Consider the following 17,410-nt stretch of genomic DNA (forward strand, 5'->3'; position numbering starts at 1 on the left):
AATGATTCTCTACAGCTATCTCCAAGGCACTTGTATATTCTAACCTGTTGGCTATCCAAATGTGCATTGAGGTTATCAACAAACATAAAAATACACATTTTTGATTGAGTGAATAAATAAAACTGGCATCAAGAGATTTTTATTCCATGTTATATGAATATAAAACAATAAAGTTTGCCACCTATAATAGAAATTTTCCACTTATAATAGAACTGTAGGAAGGTTTATGTTTACGGCCACCTTTTCAAAACCTGAAGAGCTCGTAATTGGTTCTTGGTATAGTTTTCTAGTACTTTACAGCTTCTATCTGTAGCCCTATGATTGTAAAAGTATGTTAAACTGATATTTATGTGTTTTCTTTTTATTAAAGTTCCCTTACTTTCCCTTTTTTGTAAAGTTGGTTTGTTTGGTGTTCACACCTGGCTATGCTCAGAACTTACTCCTAGTGCTAAGCTCAGGGGTGACTCCTGGTGGGTTAAGGGGACCATTATTGGAGTGCCAAGGATTGAACCCGGGTCAGATAGATACAAGGCAAATTGCCTTAATGCAGTACTGTCTCTCTGGCCCCTATTTTATTTTTTCTAAGAAAAAAATTTTATTGGGGGGTCCTCCTACACAGTGGTCAGGGGCCATAGCTGAAGTGGCCAACTGGGCTGGGCTGTCCTGCGCAGGACTTCAGGGATGCAAAGCTACTCAGGATTACTGGGATACCCCAGCAAAGCTGAAGGGCAACCAGCACTAGAGGCAAAGGTACAGTTCAGAACACAGATCCCCTGACTGCTGAACCATCTCCTCAGCTCCAGAAAGGGTAAAAGCAGCTGTTTCTGAATCCCCTTAAATAGATGAAAAGGTTCACATGGACTATAAATGAAAGAATGGAACAGTAAAAGACTGGAAAACATTTATTTACTTAAATAAAACTAGAAAGAAAAGCACAATTGAAACAAAGGCCTGGTTGACGAGAGTCTTACCTTCAGGTCTGTGGCTTTGTCAACAATGGTATCAGCCACTCTGAGCAAGTCAACAAACAGCAGTTTCTCTAAACTTGTCCCTCGAGGAAGGCCGAGGATGCGAAAAAGGTCCAGCCAGTGATCTGGAGACAGTTGCTCCCCTCTCACATATTTCAAGACAGGAATGACAACCTAGTAGAAAGGAGGAAAAGGCCGCATGCATGCACATACAATAGAAAATACAAAGGATTTATGAGATACATATTGTAAATAAATCATAACTGTATCTGATAACTTACTCAATGGAGAATAATCTGATTTAACAAGCCCAAAGTGACATTCTTGGAAATGACTGTATAAAACTTTATTAAAAAAGCTATGAATCTATACTCCGTCTGTAGTTTGATGTATTCAAAAATAAGAACTGGTGGGGAGGAGGGAGATTTGGAACATTGGTAATGGGAATGTTGCACTGGTGAAGGGGGGTGTTCTTACTATGACTGAAATCCAACTACAATTATGTTTGTAATCAAGGTGTTTAAATAAAGATATTAAAAATAAAAATAAGATCCAAAATATTCCTATTTTCATGTTATATCCTATGTCCTAAATATGTTAAATAACCCATCTCCCAATTTAATCATGAATTGCTATCCTTAAGACAAATTTTAAATTGGTAGCATAAACGTCAAAAGTTTCTAAGTAATATGCTATTATTCTTTTTTCATAAAGGAATAATTTAAAAACATATAAACTGAAACTGAAGTTCAGATACTATATAAGAGTACTCCAATCGCTTTGAAAATACAGTGAAACTACCTTACCTTGTATTTGTCAACTTCTGATTGCAATTTTACTGTCATTACAGAATGTTCTTCAACCTTCCTTAATCGGTCATGCCAAGCCATCAAAAATTCCTCAAACAAATATATCTTGGTCCTGTAAGATACCAGAAAGATAGTTCTAAAGATTCACACCCAAAATACACAACTAAACTCTGTCACGCTAAACTACACGCTGCTAAGCTCTGCTCCACACCACACACACCACACCACACCACACCACACCACACCATGCCACACCACGCCACGCCACGCCACACCACACCACACACCGGAAAGTAATCCAGTCTTGGTTGGCGAGGTCCTGCAGGCCTTGCTGAAATTCTTCATAGAGGGCCCACACCTGCGCACAGCTCTCAATGTCTTTAGAGATGACATAGGCCAGGGTGAAGCTCGGCTCCTCTAGTCCAAAATGGTGGCAATCCTCCCTGCAGAAATAAACAGTTGCTCATCATGCCTTTTCCAAAGAAGAAAAAAAAAATGATCAGCACAGGTGTTCTTTACCTTTACTGCAGCTATGTGTAGCTGCCAATGGAGGTGGACGGTGAGGAACCATGTGTACTTTACTGAACTGCTAAGGAACAAGTGAAGTTCTAAATTCAGTAATAAGACCACAGAAATAGATGACTAGATCAGGCTCAGTCTCTGCATCCAGGAGGCCTGGGTACAAGCCAGGGTACAATGATTCCTGAGTCCTGGCTGGATTGACCTTTGGGTGTTAAATGAGGAGCAGCACCCAAACATAGCCCAGATATGACCCCAAAGCAAAACCAAAGAAAATCCTTCCATTGGCAAAAGTCATTAACATGAACATTTCAATGACATCAGTGTACAGCTGGTAATAAAGAGGTTTTTATGAACATATCACACATATGTAAAATATTTGGAATCATATACATATGGGTCAATTTAAGAAGATTTTATTCTGGGGCTGGAGAGATAGCATGGAGGTAAGGTGTTTGCCTTGCATGCAGAAGGACGGTGGTTCGAATCCCGGCATTTCATATGGTCCCCTGTGCCTGCCAGGGGCAATTTCTGAGCATAGAGCCAGGAGTAACCTGTGAGCACTGCCGGGTGTGAGCCCCCCCCCCAAAAAAAAAAGATTTTATTCTATTGAAAAGGTTAATCTGGGTGCCAGAGAGCTAGAAACTGGTTTAAGGTGCTTGCCTTGCATACAGCAATCCTGATTTATCATCATGCATGGTCCTCTGCAAACCACTAGATAAGGTTCAAATCATCACTGGCCCAGCCCAGAAAAGAAAAGTATTCATTTCTAGAATATGAAAATTCTCCATATAACTGGCTTAAGAGCAATTAATAAGTGTGGTACTAAAACCACCACTCACATATTGCAAATAAGTTTATGAGCATTATCTTATATTGCTTAAATGAAACTTAACATAAACCACTGTTTGAGTGCCAAAGAGATTGAACAGGGACCTAGGTTCATCCCCAGCACCCCTGATGGTCCCAAGATATGCTAGGACTGATCACAGAAGCAGAGTCAGAAGTGAGCTCTGAGCATAGCCAGGTGTGACCCCAAAAACACAAACAAAAACTCAAATTTAATACCCTATAAAAGCTTTTTTCCTTTGAAGCTTTATTATGTTGTTAGATTCATTTTCTTCCCAGAGGCTCTAAAAGTTAGCTTAAATGAAATCACATTCTGTGTCTTTTGAGTTGGGAGGAAGGAGGCTCTCAAGCAATGCTCATGGGACCTGGCCACCCAGGATGGTCCATAAGAGGTTCAATGACTGGGTCCCATGAGGAGATGATGCCCAGACCCAATGATGCTGGAGGACCACCCAGAGATGCTCTCTGAGATGCTTCAATACTATTCCCAGTGATCCTAGGGGCTCCGGGAGGGTCAGGGATAGAGCTCAGGGCCATGCAAATACAAAGTGCTTCAATCCTCCAGCTAATTCTGGCCCTAAGTATTGTGTTTTTAAATACAGTGAGATCACAAAAAATAAATATCCCAACTCCCTAATTCAACTCTCAAGTAAATTTAATTTTCTATGCTATTTCCAGGCTTAACCAAAATTTTGTTTTTCTTAAAATACCCTTATATAACTGTTAAGAAAGTAATAGCATGAAAACTTATTATTTGTATTTAAAAAATTAAAGTTTATACAAGGACATTAAGATTACACATATAAAGAGACTTCCTAGTTAAAAAAAACCTCCTAGGTTTAATAAATATAAACCTATTTAAGAAATGAAAAATATTAATTTTGAAGAAGAAAACATACACCAGCTTTTTTCTAATGACTTCAAGATCGTCAAACTCATTTTTTTTCTCTTTTATTAGCTTTGCGCTTTTATCAAGAGTATTTTGTTGTCCAATTTCAATAACATCATCACCAGGCTTTAGCTGATCCCAACGAGCTTTAAATTTTTCCAATTCTTGAAAATATATCTGAAGACGTGATTTCACATTTCCTTTCATTACTTCAATCTATAAGACAACACAGATGACATATTTATCTAAGACTAAAAACTTGCCTCATTTTCACTTATTCTTTCTATTATTTTCAAACTCATAGATAAAAACATTGCCAATTATCTCAAGATTATTTTAATTAATTGTTCCAATTATAGCAAAATATGCAAAAGCATAAAATTGGACTAAAAATTACAAGAGATAACCCACAAATATTTAAAAAATCATTCACATGATTAATGGAATCCAAACTATCAAAAAGGTTGAGGTGATAAATTGTTCAATAACTACCAGTTATTCTTAGTCTACAGCTGCTTTACATCGGTCCATGAAGCTACAGGAAGTAAATTTCATGAAACAATCCTTAATTATACAAAAGTCTTAAAACAGACAAGTATGGATGAGTTTACTCAGCAATATGCAATTCTTATAAACCTCAGCCATCATGAAATAAAGCAAACATTTTGATGAACTTAAAATTAATTTTTAAGAACTTCCATTTTCAGAAAATGACTCAAAGATTCTTACCTGATCTTTAATCATAAGCTGGTTGACTCTCCATCATCAACTCGAATTTATCCCACTTAGCTTTCAGATTACTAATTGTTCTAAACCTCCACCCGCCACAGTGCGTAAAAGTCTGTTTTTATCTTCAGCTTCTTGAAATAAGGGCCCAAATCTAAAGGTTTAAAAAATATGTGAAAAAGTTTACCAAAAGGTTTAAAATTGTATTTTAATATTTTTCATATTTTTCATTTTTTCAAATCAATAGTTTTTTTTTGTTGTTGTTGTTGTTTTTTTTTTTTTTTTTGTTTTTTGGGCCACACCCGGGTGACGCTCAGGGGTTTACTCCTGGCTATGCGCTCAGAAGGTCGCTCCTGGCTTGGGGGACCATATGGGACGCCGGGGGGATCGAACCGCGGTCCGTCTCCTAGGCTAGCGCAGGTAAGGCAGGCACCTTACTCGAGCGCCACCGCCCGGCCCCTCAAATCAATAGTTTTTAAAATAATTTTAAGTTCTTGAGTATAAAATTTCTGATGCTATTATTTATAAACAAATGTAAGGCACTCTAATCTCAAAGTTAAATAGCTAATAAGCATGATAACAAGACCAAATAAAGCTATAAATCCTTAAAGACAAGGCTCCAGCTGTTCAAAATTCTATTTTAAAAGTTTGCATTTATGGGGCCGGAGAGGTAGCATGGTGGTAAGGCGTTTGCCTTTCATGCAGGAGGTCATCGGTTCGAATCCCAGCATCCCATATGGTCCCCCATGCCTGCCAGGAGCAATTTCTGAGCCTGGAGCCAGAAATAATCTCTGAGCACTGCTGGGTGTGACCCAAAAACCACAAAAAAAAAGTTTGCATTTATAGGGGCCAGAGAGATAGCATGGAGGTAAGGCATTTGCCTTGCATGCAGAAGGACGGTGGTTCGAATCTTGGCATCCCATATGGTCCCCCAAGGCTGCCAGAAGTGATTTCTGAGCGTAGAGCCAGGAGTGACCCCTGAGAGCTGCTGGGTGTGACACCCCCCACAAAAAAAGCAAAAAAAAAGTTTGCATTTATAAGAATATATTACAGAGGAGCATGCGCAAAAATAATATATATATATATATATTACAGTATATTTAAACCCTTTTTACTTCCTATTCTACCATGTAGAAGCCCTTAAATCTTTTCCACCATGAGAATATCTTATTTGACTCACATGTAAATTATTATTCTATCATAAAGTAAGTACTTTAAAAGCACATTTCTATTTGAATTATTTATCACTTTTCTCTAAAATCTAACTAAAATCAACTATAAAGTTTCAGATTACATATTCTGAGCTCAACACCTGGATTTGGGGCCTAACAAGAGAGTAGCCAGGTAAGGTGTTTGCCTTGCACAGAGCTGGCTGGGGTTCCATCCCAAGCACCTCACAAGGTCTCCCGAGCCGATCAAGGGAGACAGATTTCTGAGTACAGAGCCAAGAATAAGACCAGAACTTATATCATCAGGTGTGGCTCAAACTGAGTGGGGGTGGGGAGACTCTTCTGGATTTCATAAATTTTTACTACTCTTTCCTTGGTCTCCAATTATAAGCTTCTCTCTCAAAGATATATACATATATCTGTAATTCACCCCTTAATTCTGAATTCAGCTCCTAAAATTACAACCATGAAAGTAACAATATGATCAAGAGGAACCCAAATATATCACATTATAAAAAAGACTAGAAATAATTTCTAAAGATAATAATAACAAACACTGTTTTCCATTTTCATCACATCAAGACAATGTTGAGGTCAACAACAAGTTGGACCAAACTGTGGACTTCCTTAGAATAGAAAGACATTTCTATATACAGTATATAATTCAGGCAGCTCCAATAGAGTCAAACAAGTAAAGAACTCTGTGATTCTCACCTTTGGTTTCTGTTCCTGTAGCTTACTGTATTGTAAATTTGCGTCCCCTATCTCCTCCACAGACTGAGGCATAACTGTTAAGACGTCCATAGCCTCAGTGACAAATGTATCAATTTCATGTAAATGAGCTGTATAGTTAATGTTAAAATAGAAGAAAGGTTACCACCAAAAATATTCAACTATGTAATTTCTAAGTCAAGGATAATTGATGTCATTATAAGAAACATACTACAGGGGCCAGAGCAATAGCTCAGTACATAGAGCATTTCCCTGGCATGCATCCAACCTGAATTTGATCCCTGACACCCTCATAGGCCTCCAAGACTACCAGGATCAATCCCTGAGCATAGAACTAGGAATAGATCCTGAGTAGCACCAGGTATAGCCAAAACAAACACACACATTCTAGGAGCTAGGGTTAATGTGCAGGCTCTGCATATGAAAAGGCAGGATTTGATCCCTGGCACCATGTTTCCCCAATCACGCTGGGTTAGACCCAGAGTAGCCCCAAAGTACCACCAAGTGTAGCTTAAAAAGAAAAGAGAAACATAATGTGTCATGAATTGCCATTTACTTTCATGACACAAAATTTTCAAAATGTGACATCAAGTAACCTATGCAACTCATTCTTTGAGCCAATAATATAAGTGCTTCCAATTTTCAGATTCCTTCAGTGTTGAATATGGACCCTCATACTTAATTAAAATTGCCATTTTAAATACAATTTCATTATATTTTCTAGATTAACATTTTAATCATGGGGAGTCATATTTCATAAGTATGTGCCTCCCTTCATATATAAAAATAAGTAAAAATACATATTTACCTTGGACAGACTTCTTCAAAGAAAGAATAAGCATATCAAATAATTTCTGGATGAGATCATCAATCACAGTCTTTACAGGGCTGCAATTAATATTTAAACAATCTACTTTTACAGCACTGTGAATGCCAAATGGCAGAAATATCGTGACATGAAAAACAAGAGGAAAAGAGATTTAATATAGTATGATGATTTTGCGTAATGTATCTGAAAAGTAATTCAATAGTTTTCTGATTTTTCAGCACTTTCAGATTTAATTTTTGAATGTTTTTTGCACAAGGGCAGAGACTCTGTACAGCAGATCAGTCAGACGCTTTGCACTCAAAAGACCCTCGTTTGATTCCTGTTACCCGGAGCATCAGTAGAAGCTGGGTGGGCATTGATGAGTGTGGCTCCAAAACTATCAAAATATTCTTGAATGAGAGTTTTTATTAAGCTATTGTTTTGTATAATACTATAATTTATAATCATCCAATATAACAGCTTCTTATAAAAGAAGCCCGTTATGAATTACTTGAATGCATTCAAAATGTACAATGTTTACTTGTCACAGTATGTAAGGTGTTCATTTTAATAACTGTAAGATCAATTCATTATCTGCTAGTAAAAGTATAATTGACAGTAAAGAGAAGAAAACAAAGATGAACATTAAGTATAGATTATTAAAGCACTATAGCAATAAAACAATCAGAGATTATACTTATCAAAATGATAACAATGCATTCGCTTTTATTTCACATATTCTCACTGTATAGGCAGCTTAATCTCAGAACTGTTGGTCAGAGTAAAATAGCAAGACTTTTGTGAAGATCAAAGTAGCAATTTAAAACAGGCATAGTTAGTGACAGGAGTACAGCACGAGGCAAACCAGGTTCCATACCCGGCACCACATACGGTCTTTCATTAATCCCCAGATGGGAGTAAGTCCTGAGTACCACTGAGTGTGGCCCAAGAAACAAGACCAAAGGAATATGTAAAAATTAAATTAAATTAAAACAGCATATTCCTTATTTTAGTAACTTCACTTTTAACATTATTCTAAGAAAAATGTCAGAGCATACTCGAAAATTTATATAGAATTACCTTCATCAGACCTTAATTATAAATGCAAATAATTAGAAATAGGCTACATGCATGTATAGCTAAATAATTATATGTTCAAACAAATTAAAATCATATTTGAGTACTAAGTAATATAGTGAAATTAATAAAAGCATTAGGCTACAATCCAATCCAATTTCCTAAATGGATATGTGTGTGTTCTAATTTTTTGTAATTTAAAAAATGTATAAAGCAAATGACTGTCTCAAGAAAGATGTGTGGGGCTATAGAGATAGCACAATGGGTAAGACTCTTGTCTAGCACAGGGCGGACTCAGATTTGATTTCCAGCATCCCATCTGGTCCCCCAAGCACCACGAGATGAACCCTGACCACAGAACCAAGAGTATGCCCTGAGCACCATGGGGGGGATTGCCTTTCAAAGACATGCAACCATATTTTAAGAACACTAATTCTTTACATGGCGTCTTAATACAAACTATAATGTCTTAAGCAAACAAAATTTAAATCAAATTTTCTCATTTAAGAAATCTGTTACATTATCTAAAGTTGCAAAAATCAGAAATTTTTAAGCAAAAATGCTTTAGGTTTCTTATTTTACTTGATTACGTGATTATAAATGATAGTCAATATCTAATTTAACTAGTTAAAATCTTGCAAAAGAACCTTTCCTATCTTATGACAAAAAAATGATGGCAGAGACATGCTACTTTAATTTCTGATACCTTGGGAGTCGTTCTACTTCTTTCCCTTTGATTTTCAGTGCCTTAAAATTTTTCTCCCAATCATGCACGGTAGAAAGATTCTTTTCCACTAGGGCTTCCATATCGACTTGCCCAATTACAACCCATTCCTGTTTAAAGTATTAAAAAACATAATCAAGAATCAATGCTAGTAGGAGATAGTTCAGGGTTTGCTGAAACACATGCATTAATGCAGAGACCCCGATTTCAGTCCTTAGCTTTCATGGTCCCCCAAGTACCACCCACTAAGAAGGGTGACATCGGCACAAACAAGGAACCAAACCTTCAACCCTACCTACAATGTTGAGCACTAAATACAGGAGCCTGAGTGCTACTGAAGAGGCCCCTGCCCATCACCCAACAAAGAACTAGAATTACAAGTAAACATTGATTCAGGTACAATTAATAAGGCCCCAAGATAGATAGATAGATAGATAGATAGATAGATAGATAGATGATAGAGATAGATAGATAGATAGATAGATAGATAGATAGATAGATAGATAGATAGATAGATAGATAGATAGATAGATAGATAGATAGATAGATAGATAGATAGATGATAGATAGATAGATAGATAGATAGATAGATGATAGATAGATAGATAGATAGATAGATAGATAGATAGATAGATAGATAGATAGATAGATAGATGATAGATAGATAGATAGATAGATAGATAGATAGATAGATAGATAGATAGATAGATAGATAGATAGATAGATGATAGATAGATAGATAGATAGATAGAGATAGATAGATAGATAGATAGATAGATAGATAGATAGATAGATAGATGATAGATAGATAGATAGATAGATAGATAGATAGATAGATAGATAGTAGATAGATAGATGATAGATAGATAAATGAAGAACAAATGTGAGGTTTTTCATTAAACTTCAAGTAATATTTTCAGATCATTATTGAATAGCACAAAGAATGAAAAATAACTCATTTAATATAAAAGTACAGGTATAAACTTTTCTGAAAAGATCCCAAAAAATCTTTTCCTTAGATTTTCTTTGCAAATTTTACAGATCCAAGGAAAATCTTCTGCAAAGATAAGTGTGAAAAATCTGTAAGCCTCCAGATTCTACTTATTTAGAAAGGTGAAATGCAGACACAGTGCAGTGGCAGTTAATCTGACTCATTCTTAATCTGATATCTCAGGATACAAATGAGCAAGAAGTGCAACAGGGGCTGATTTTTGGAACCTGAAGATCATGCTGCACTGAAGGATAAAGTCATGATCTGAATTCAAGCATTCATCTTGAAAGTTTCCCTCTAGGGGCCGGGTAGGTGGCGCTGGAGGTAAGGTGTCTGCCTTGCAAGCGCTAGCCAAGGAAGGACCGCGGTTCGATCCCCCGGCGTCCCATATGGTCCCCCCCAAGCCAGGGGCGATTTCTGAGCACATAGCCAGGAGTAACCCCTGAGCGTCAAACGGGTGTGGCCCAAAAACCAAAAAAAAAAAAAAAAAAAAAAAAGAAAGTTTCCCTCTAAAGACTGCTTTTAATCAGAAGAATAAAAATATTTTCCTAAGAGAAATAAAAATGGACCCAAAAAAATGTCACATCCAGAGCTAACAGAACACACACACACAATTCCTCACTCTCCACATATGCAAAGATCAAAGAGGTTTAGTGTAATTTTTATGCAAGAATTCTCAATTCTAGCTCTGCAGTTTGTCTAATTTTAGCATCTGCTGGTAAGATGAACCATCAACGTAGATATTTAATACTACTCAGATGGAGTAGTCACTCAGAAGGAACATTACATGCTCTGTACCTTATGTTGGTGTAAAACAGCTGACAATCTCCTAAATAGATCTTCTGCCTTGCTGAAAATAGTCAGAAATCCACTTGCATTTCTATCAATCATAACAGAAAAGATAGCCTCATCCCCGGGCTCCCCAACTCCCTTGAACTGATTCGGAATAGCGATGAACCTCTTCATTTCTCTGTAATATTTTGCGCGGATCTCTTCAAAAGGAGGCCTGAACTGCAATCGTCCTTGCCTGAAAATAAATGAAAAGGCTTGAAACAAAAACTGTTGGAAAAGTAGAGACTCCATAAACTGTCCTCGAAGCACATCTTACTTGAATGTTAAGTCAATGTTGATCTCAGGCAGGTTCTCGTTGAGGGCTTCCAAGCCCATCTGGTACTGATGTTCCAAGGCCTTGTACAGCTGATGGTTCCAATGCTGTTTCCATGCATGCATGTCGCTTGCCTGGAATCCCTAAAGTTTGTCATTGAAGATTAAGTGCAACATGACATTTAAAGTTTACAGATCACAGAAATATAAAATTAGAGACATAAATAACCCTCAAGTTCAATCTCTTAAAATACTTAACTCATATTCTACTTGCATCCAGCCAAATGTGAAAAATCTCAAACCTATATACTGATAAATTGTGTGTCATCCTTGTGCAGGGGCCATGCTAATCTTCTCTATCTCGTTCCAATTTTAGTATATGTGCTGCCTAAGCGAGCACATATATACTAATAAATTGTATTTTAAAAAAAAGGTCAATTAAAGCTTTGCTTTTTGTTTTGAGGCCACACCCCCAAGAAAGACACTTTAGGAAAGTGAAATTTTACTCCAAAAACAAGGGAGGGTGGTATTCTGAATCATTTCAATCATTAGGCTTCTGCCTAAATTAAACACTGTATCACATGCACCTAAATGTAACTCTATTCAACCTTTATGGAAAGCAATATGGAGATTCCTCCAAAAACTGGAAATCAAGCTCCCATACGACCCAGCTATACCACTCCTAGGAATATACCCTAGGAACACAAAAATACAATACAAAAATCCCTTCCTTACACCTATATTCATTGCAGCACTATTTACCATAGCAAGACTCTGGAAAACAGCCAAGATACCCTTCAACAGATGAATGGCTAAAGAAACTGTGGTACATATACACAATGGAATATTATGCAGCTGTCAGGAGAGATGAAGTCATGAAATTTTCCTATACATGGATGTACATGGAATCTATTATGCTGAGTGAAATAAGTCAGAGAGAGAGAGAGATGCAGAATGGTCTCACTCATCTATAGGTTTTAAGAAAAATGAAAGACATAATAATTTTCAGGTACAAAAGAGAAAAGAGCTGGAAGTTACAGCTCACCTCATGAAGCTCACCGCAAACAGGGATGAGTTTTGTTAGAGAAATAATTACGTTTTGAACTATCCTAATAATGAGAATGTATGAGGGAAATAGAAAGCCTGTCTAGAGTACAGGCGGGGGTCCGGTGGGGAGGAGGGAGATTTGGGACATTCGTGATGGGAATGTTGCACTGGTGATGGGTGGTGTTCTTTACATGACTGAAACCCAAAAAAATCATGTATGTAATAAAGTTGGTTAAATAAAATTAAAAAAAAATAAAATTAAAAAAATCATATTTAAACAAGTCAGAAAAACTGCAAATGCTGAATTGAAGGTTCTGACACTCCATAAGACAAATAAAAGCTAGTTTTCACATTTTTTAAAAACATCACCTTGTTAATGTACGGTCTTTACATATAATTCAAATTCTCAAAATTTATGAGAATTGGTAAAGATTTAAATATAGTGTTCATGAGCTTTTCACCAAGTCTTTGTTCATATACTGTGTAAAGTTCCTAGTTCAAAATGTAGACCCAGTAAAACATACTCTACCTGAGCTTCTACACTTGCTAAGCCGGTTCTTAATTCTTGTAATCCGTCTTTCCAACGCTGCTGCTGCCGAAGCAGGTCGATATTCATAAGAACTACCACCTGTCAAAAATCAATGCATAAAAAGCTCCTGAGAAACAGCTGCTTCCCAGTGGAAAATCCTGACAGTTCTCGAGTTAACTCAAGTTAAGAAGACATACACCTGAGTGATTTGTGAGAAAAATAAAACATTTCTGTGGTCACAATCTCCATCAAAATTGGGTGGCCCCAAAACCATGAAGTAACACCCTAAAATATCCACATTGAGAGATCCTCTACAAAATAAGTAACCCATACTCATCAAAAGTAGCAAGACCCTGTCCAAATAAAAAAAAGAGGTGGGGGACAATTAAGGAAGGAGAAAATACAGACTCTAACCCAATGCAAGGAGGGTTCCTGACAAGATTTTAGGGGAAAGGACATCAACAGATAAAGTTATAAAGTTCAAAATGGTCAATTCTCTTGTTTAGACCCTAAAAGCACCCTTCTGACGGTGGGCCCTCTTAACCTTATCTTGCCTGCAGAGTCTCCACCCCACTCCCATCCTACCAGTTAACTTCCTAATCTTGTGCTGTGTCCAACCATTTACAAGATTTTCACCTGTGGCCACATGGAACATCATGAAAACCCACAGGGGATCACAAATCCCCCAGCTGAGGAACGCTGGTCTAGATTCCTCAACTAGCTGCGACTCAAGAAGAAATGTGAGCGAGATTCAGAACATAAAAACCGGCCGGCAGACTGCTGCAGAAGCTGGATTCCCTGCTTGGGACATCAGGCGGGGAAAAGACACGAATCTAAGCCTGCGCAGAGGGGCCCAACTGTGAGTGTGAACTGTAAATATCTGTCTACTGTCCTCTTGTGTGAAACTCTTGGGAGTGGAGCAAAAGAGGCTCCAGAAATCTGCTCTCCCTATCCCGGAGGCCATTTCCAGGGCGGGATTCAGAACATAAAAACCGGCCGGCAGACTGCTGCAGAAGCTGGATTCCCTGCTTGGGACATCAAGCGGGGAAAAGACACGAATCTAAGCCTGCGCAGAGGGGCCCAACTGTGAGTGTGAACTGTAAATATCTGTCTACTGTCCTCTTGTGTGAAACTCTTGGGAGTGGAGCAAAAGAGGCTCCAGAAATCTGCTCTCCCTATCCCGGAGGCCATTTCCAGGGCGGGATTCAGAACATAAAAACCGGCCGGCAGACTGCTGCAGAAGCTGGATTCCCTGCTTGGGACATCAGGCGGGGAAAAGACACAAATCTAAGCCTGCGCAGAGGGGCCCAACTGTGAGTGTGAACTGTAAATATCTGTCTACTGTCCTCTTGTGTGAAACTCTTGGGAGTGGAGCAAAAGAGGCTCCAGAAATCTGCTCTCCCTATCCCGGAGGCCATTTCCAGGGCGGGATTCAGAACATAAAAACCGGCCGGCAGACTGCTGCAGAAGCTGGATTCCCTGCTTGGGACATCAGGCGGGGAAAAGACACGAATCTAAGCCTGCGCAGAGGGGCCCAACTGTGAGTGTGAACTGTAAATATCTGTCTACTGTCCTCTTGTGTGAAACTCTTGGGAGTGGAGCAAAAGAGGCTCCAGAAATCTGCTCTCCCTATCCCGGAGGCCATTTCCAGGGCGGGATTCAGAACATAAAAACCGGCCGGCAGACTGCTGCAGAAGCTGGATTCCCTGCTTGGGACATCAGGTGGGGAAAAGACACGAATCTAAGCCTGCGCAGAGGGGCCCAACTGTGAGTGTGAACTGTAAATATCTGTCTACTGTCCTCTTGTGTGAAACTCTTGGGATTGGAGCAAAAGAGGCTCCATCAGAGCACAGCCGCTCCGCTTCGCTACGCGGCCGTGCGCTCCTTCTAAGAAAAGAACACCATTGCAACAATAAGAAAAAATCACAATAAGAACTGTGCTATATCAGAGAAGCAAGCATTTCTCTCTGGACTGTCTTCTCTGTTGCATGCTCGGGCCTAAGATTTGACCCAGTGTGAGGCTTCATCCACGGAGGACTCCCCTCCCTTAGAGGCAAACCAAGCCCATCCAGAAAGGGAGGAGCCAGAGGAGTGTGCTGCCTACATCATATAGACAATGAATACCACCACAACACGTAGAAAAACCCACAATACAAGTGTGACAATGGGGAAACAACGCAGGCCAGCATCAGACATAGAGAATGAAGATGACAATTCTGAGGACCAGATAATGACTGAACAACTAATCAACCTCTCAGATAAGGACTTTAGACTAGCAATATGGAAGGTGCTCAACAGACTCCAAGAAACCATGGATCGAGTTGAACAGAACACTAATAAGAACCAAGAAAATATGAAGGCAGAAATGACAAAACTCCAAACTGAAATAACATGTCAACTAACAGGACTGAAAAAGTCAGTAAACGAAGTGAATGACAAAATGGATAAGCTCTGGGACAGGGTATCAGAAGCTGAGAATAGACTTGGTGCTGTGGAAGATGAGATACATAACAATTCCATACAGCAGGAGAGATTGGACAAAAAACTTAAAGCAAATGAGCAGACAACGGAAAAATTAGTCAAAGAATGGGAACAGATGAAAATAGAAGTCTATGATAAGATCAACAGAAACAACTTAAGAATCATTGGCGTCCCAGAGACCCAGGAAGAAAATTCCCAGGAAGAATCAATGGTCAAGAACATCATTAAAGAGAAACTTCCAGAGCTAAAGAATATAGGTGATCAAATCCTGCATGCTCGAAGAGTACCAACCAAAAGAGACCCCAGAAAAACCACCCCAAGACACATCCTAGTCACAATGACAAATCCCACAGATACAGAATTCTGAAAACAGCAAGATCAAAAGGGGAAATTACATTCAAGCAAGCATCCTTGAGATTTACAGCAGACCTGTCACCAGAAACACTCAATGCCAGAAAGCAGTGGTGGGATATTGTGACAAGACTGAATGAAATGAATGCTTCACCCAGAATACTATACCCAGCAAAACTCACTTTCCGGTTTGACGGAAGAATACATGGTTTCACTGACGAAAAGCAGCTCAGAAACTTTACAGACACAAAACCAGTCTTAAGAGAAAAACTGAAAGACCTAATTTAAGACAAGACTAACCAAAAGACACCAAATTTCGATATAAAGATGGCATTAAATCCCAGGACAATTCTTTCTCTCAACGTCAATGGTCTAAATGCACCAGTCAAGAGACACAGAGTGGCTAAATGGATCAAAAAACTCAATCCAACCTTCTGCTGCCTACAAGAAACACACCTGAATAGTCAGAACAAACATAGACTCAAAATAAAAGGCTGGAGAAAAAGCATCCAAGCAAACAACACCCATAAAAAAGCTGGAGTGGCCATACTAATATCAGATAATGCAAACTTTATACTCAGGAAGGTTGTAAGGGACAAAGATGGACATTTTATATTAATCAAGGGGTATATAGAGCAGGAAGAATTCACTCTCCTAAACATATATGCACCAAATGAGGGGCCAGCAAAATATTTAATACAACTGTTGACAAATCTGAAAAATAATATCAATAACAACACAATAATTGTGGGGGACCTTAACACGGCTTTGTCAACACTGGATAGGTCAACCAGACTGAAACCCAACAAGAATATACTAGACCTGAGGAGAGAAATGGAAGAAAGAGGCCTAGAGGATATATATAGGACACTCCACCCCCAGAAACCTGGATACACATTCTTCTCCAATGTACATGGGACATTCTCCAGGATAGACTACATGCTGGCACAAAAAACATATCTCCATAATATCAAGAGGATAGAAATTTTGCAGACTACCTTTGCTGACCACAAGGCTCTGAAATTATTTGTGAATTCCAAAGGGACTCAGAAGAAAAACATTAACACCTGGAAGTTAAACAGCCTCATACTCAATAACCAGTGGGTCCGAGATGAAATCAAGGAGGAAATCAAAAGATTCCTGGAAACAAATGACAATAAAGACACAAACTATCAGAACTTATGGGACACAGCAAAAGCAGTACTGAGAGGAAAATTTATAGCTTTGCAAGCACACATCAGGAAGGAAGAAGGAGCTTACCTGAGTAGCTTAATGACACAGCTAATAGAACTAGAAAGTGCTCAACAAAAGGACCCAAAAATAGGAAGACAGAAGGAAATAACAAAGCTGAGAGCAGAAATCAATGAAGTGGAAACCCAAAAAACAATCCGAAAGATCAACGAAAGCAGAAGTTGGTTCTTTGAAAAAATAAACAAGATTGATAGACCACTGGCAAACCTAACAAAGAAAGAGAGAGAGAGAAACTTGATAACTCGTATTAGGAATGAAAAAGGAGAGATCACTACTGATATGACAGAGATTCAAAGGGTAATCAGAAACTACTTTGAGAAACTCTACGCCACTAAAAATGAGAACCTGGAAGAAATGGATAAATTCTTGGACTCTTATAATCTTCC

At 38.4% G+C, this 17,410-nt stretch overlaps 1 protein-coding gene and 1 non-coding gene across 2 annotated transcripts in view; both read right to left on the bottom strand.

Moving 5' to 3' along the window:
- The window catches only part of DYNC2H1 (dynein cytoplasmic 2 heavy chain 1), a 150,079-nt gene that overhangs the window by 102,197 nt on the left and 30,472 nt on the right, over positions 1-17,410 (bottom strand). The window contains 13 exon segments of the mRNA XM_049778603.1: positions 972-1,142; positions 1,775-1,889; positions 2,065-2,220; positions 4,045-4,250; positions 4,764-4,787; positions 4,789-4,844; positions 4,847-4,914; positions 6,630-6,771; positions 7,470-7,585; positions 9,253-9,380; positions 11,060-11,288; positions 11,370-11,509; positions 12,942-13,040. Coding sequence (XP_049634560.1) covers positions 972-1,142; positions 1,775-1,889; positions 2,065-2,220; positions 4,045-4,250; positions 4,764-4,787; positions 4,789-4,844; positions 4,847-4,914; positions 6,630-6,771; positions 7,470-7,585; positions 9,253-9,380; positions 11,060-11,288; positions 11,370-11,509; positions 12,942-13,040 — 1,650 coding nt within the window.
- LOC126017059 (U6 spliceosomal RNA) lies at positions 11,655-11,765 on the bottom strand. The gene has a single exon (XR_007498735.1). It is a non-coding gene; the product is annotated as a U6 spliceosomal RNA (small nuclear RNA).

Source organism: Suncus etruscus, chromosome 8, assembly GCF_024139225.1.
Source record: "Suncus etruscus isolate mSunEtr1 chromosome 8, mSunEtr1.pri.cur, whole genome shotgun sequence".
NCBI classification, from domain to species: domain Eukaryota; kingdom Metazoa; phylum Chordata; class Mammalia; order Eulipotyphla; family Soricidae; genus Suncus; species Suncus etruscus.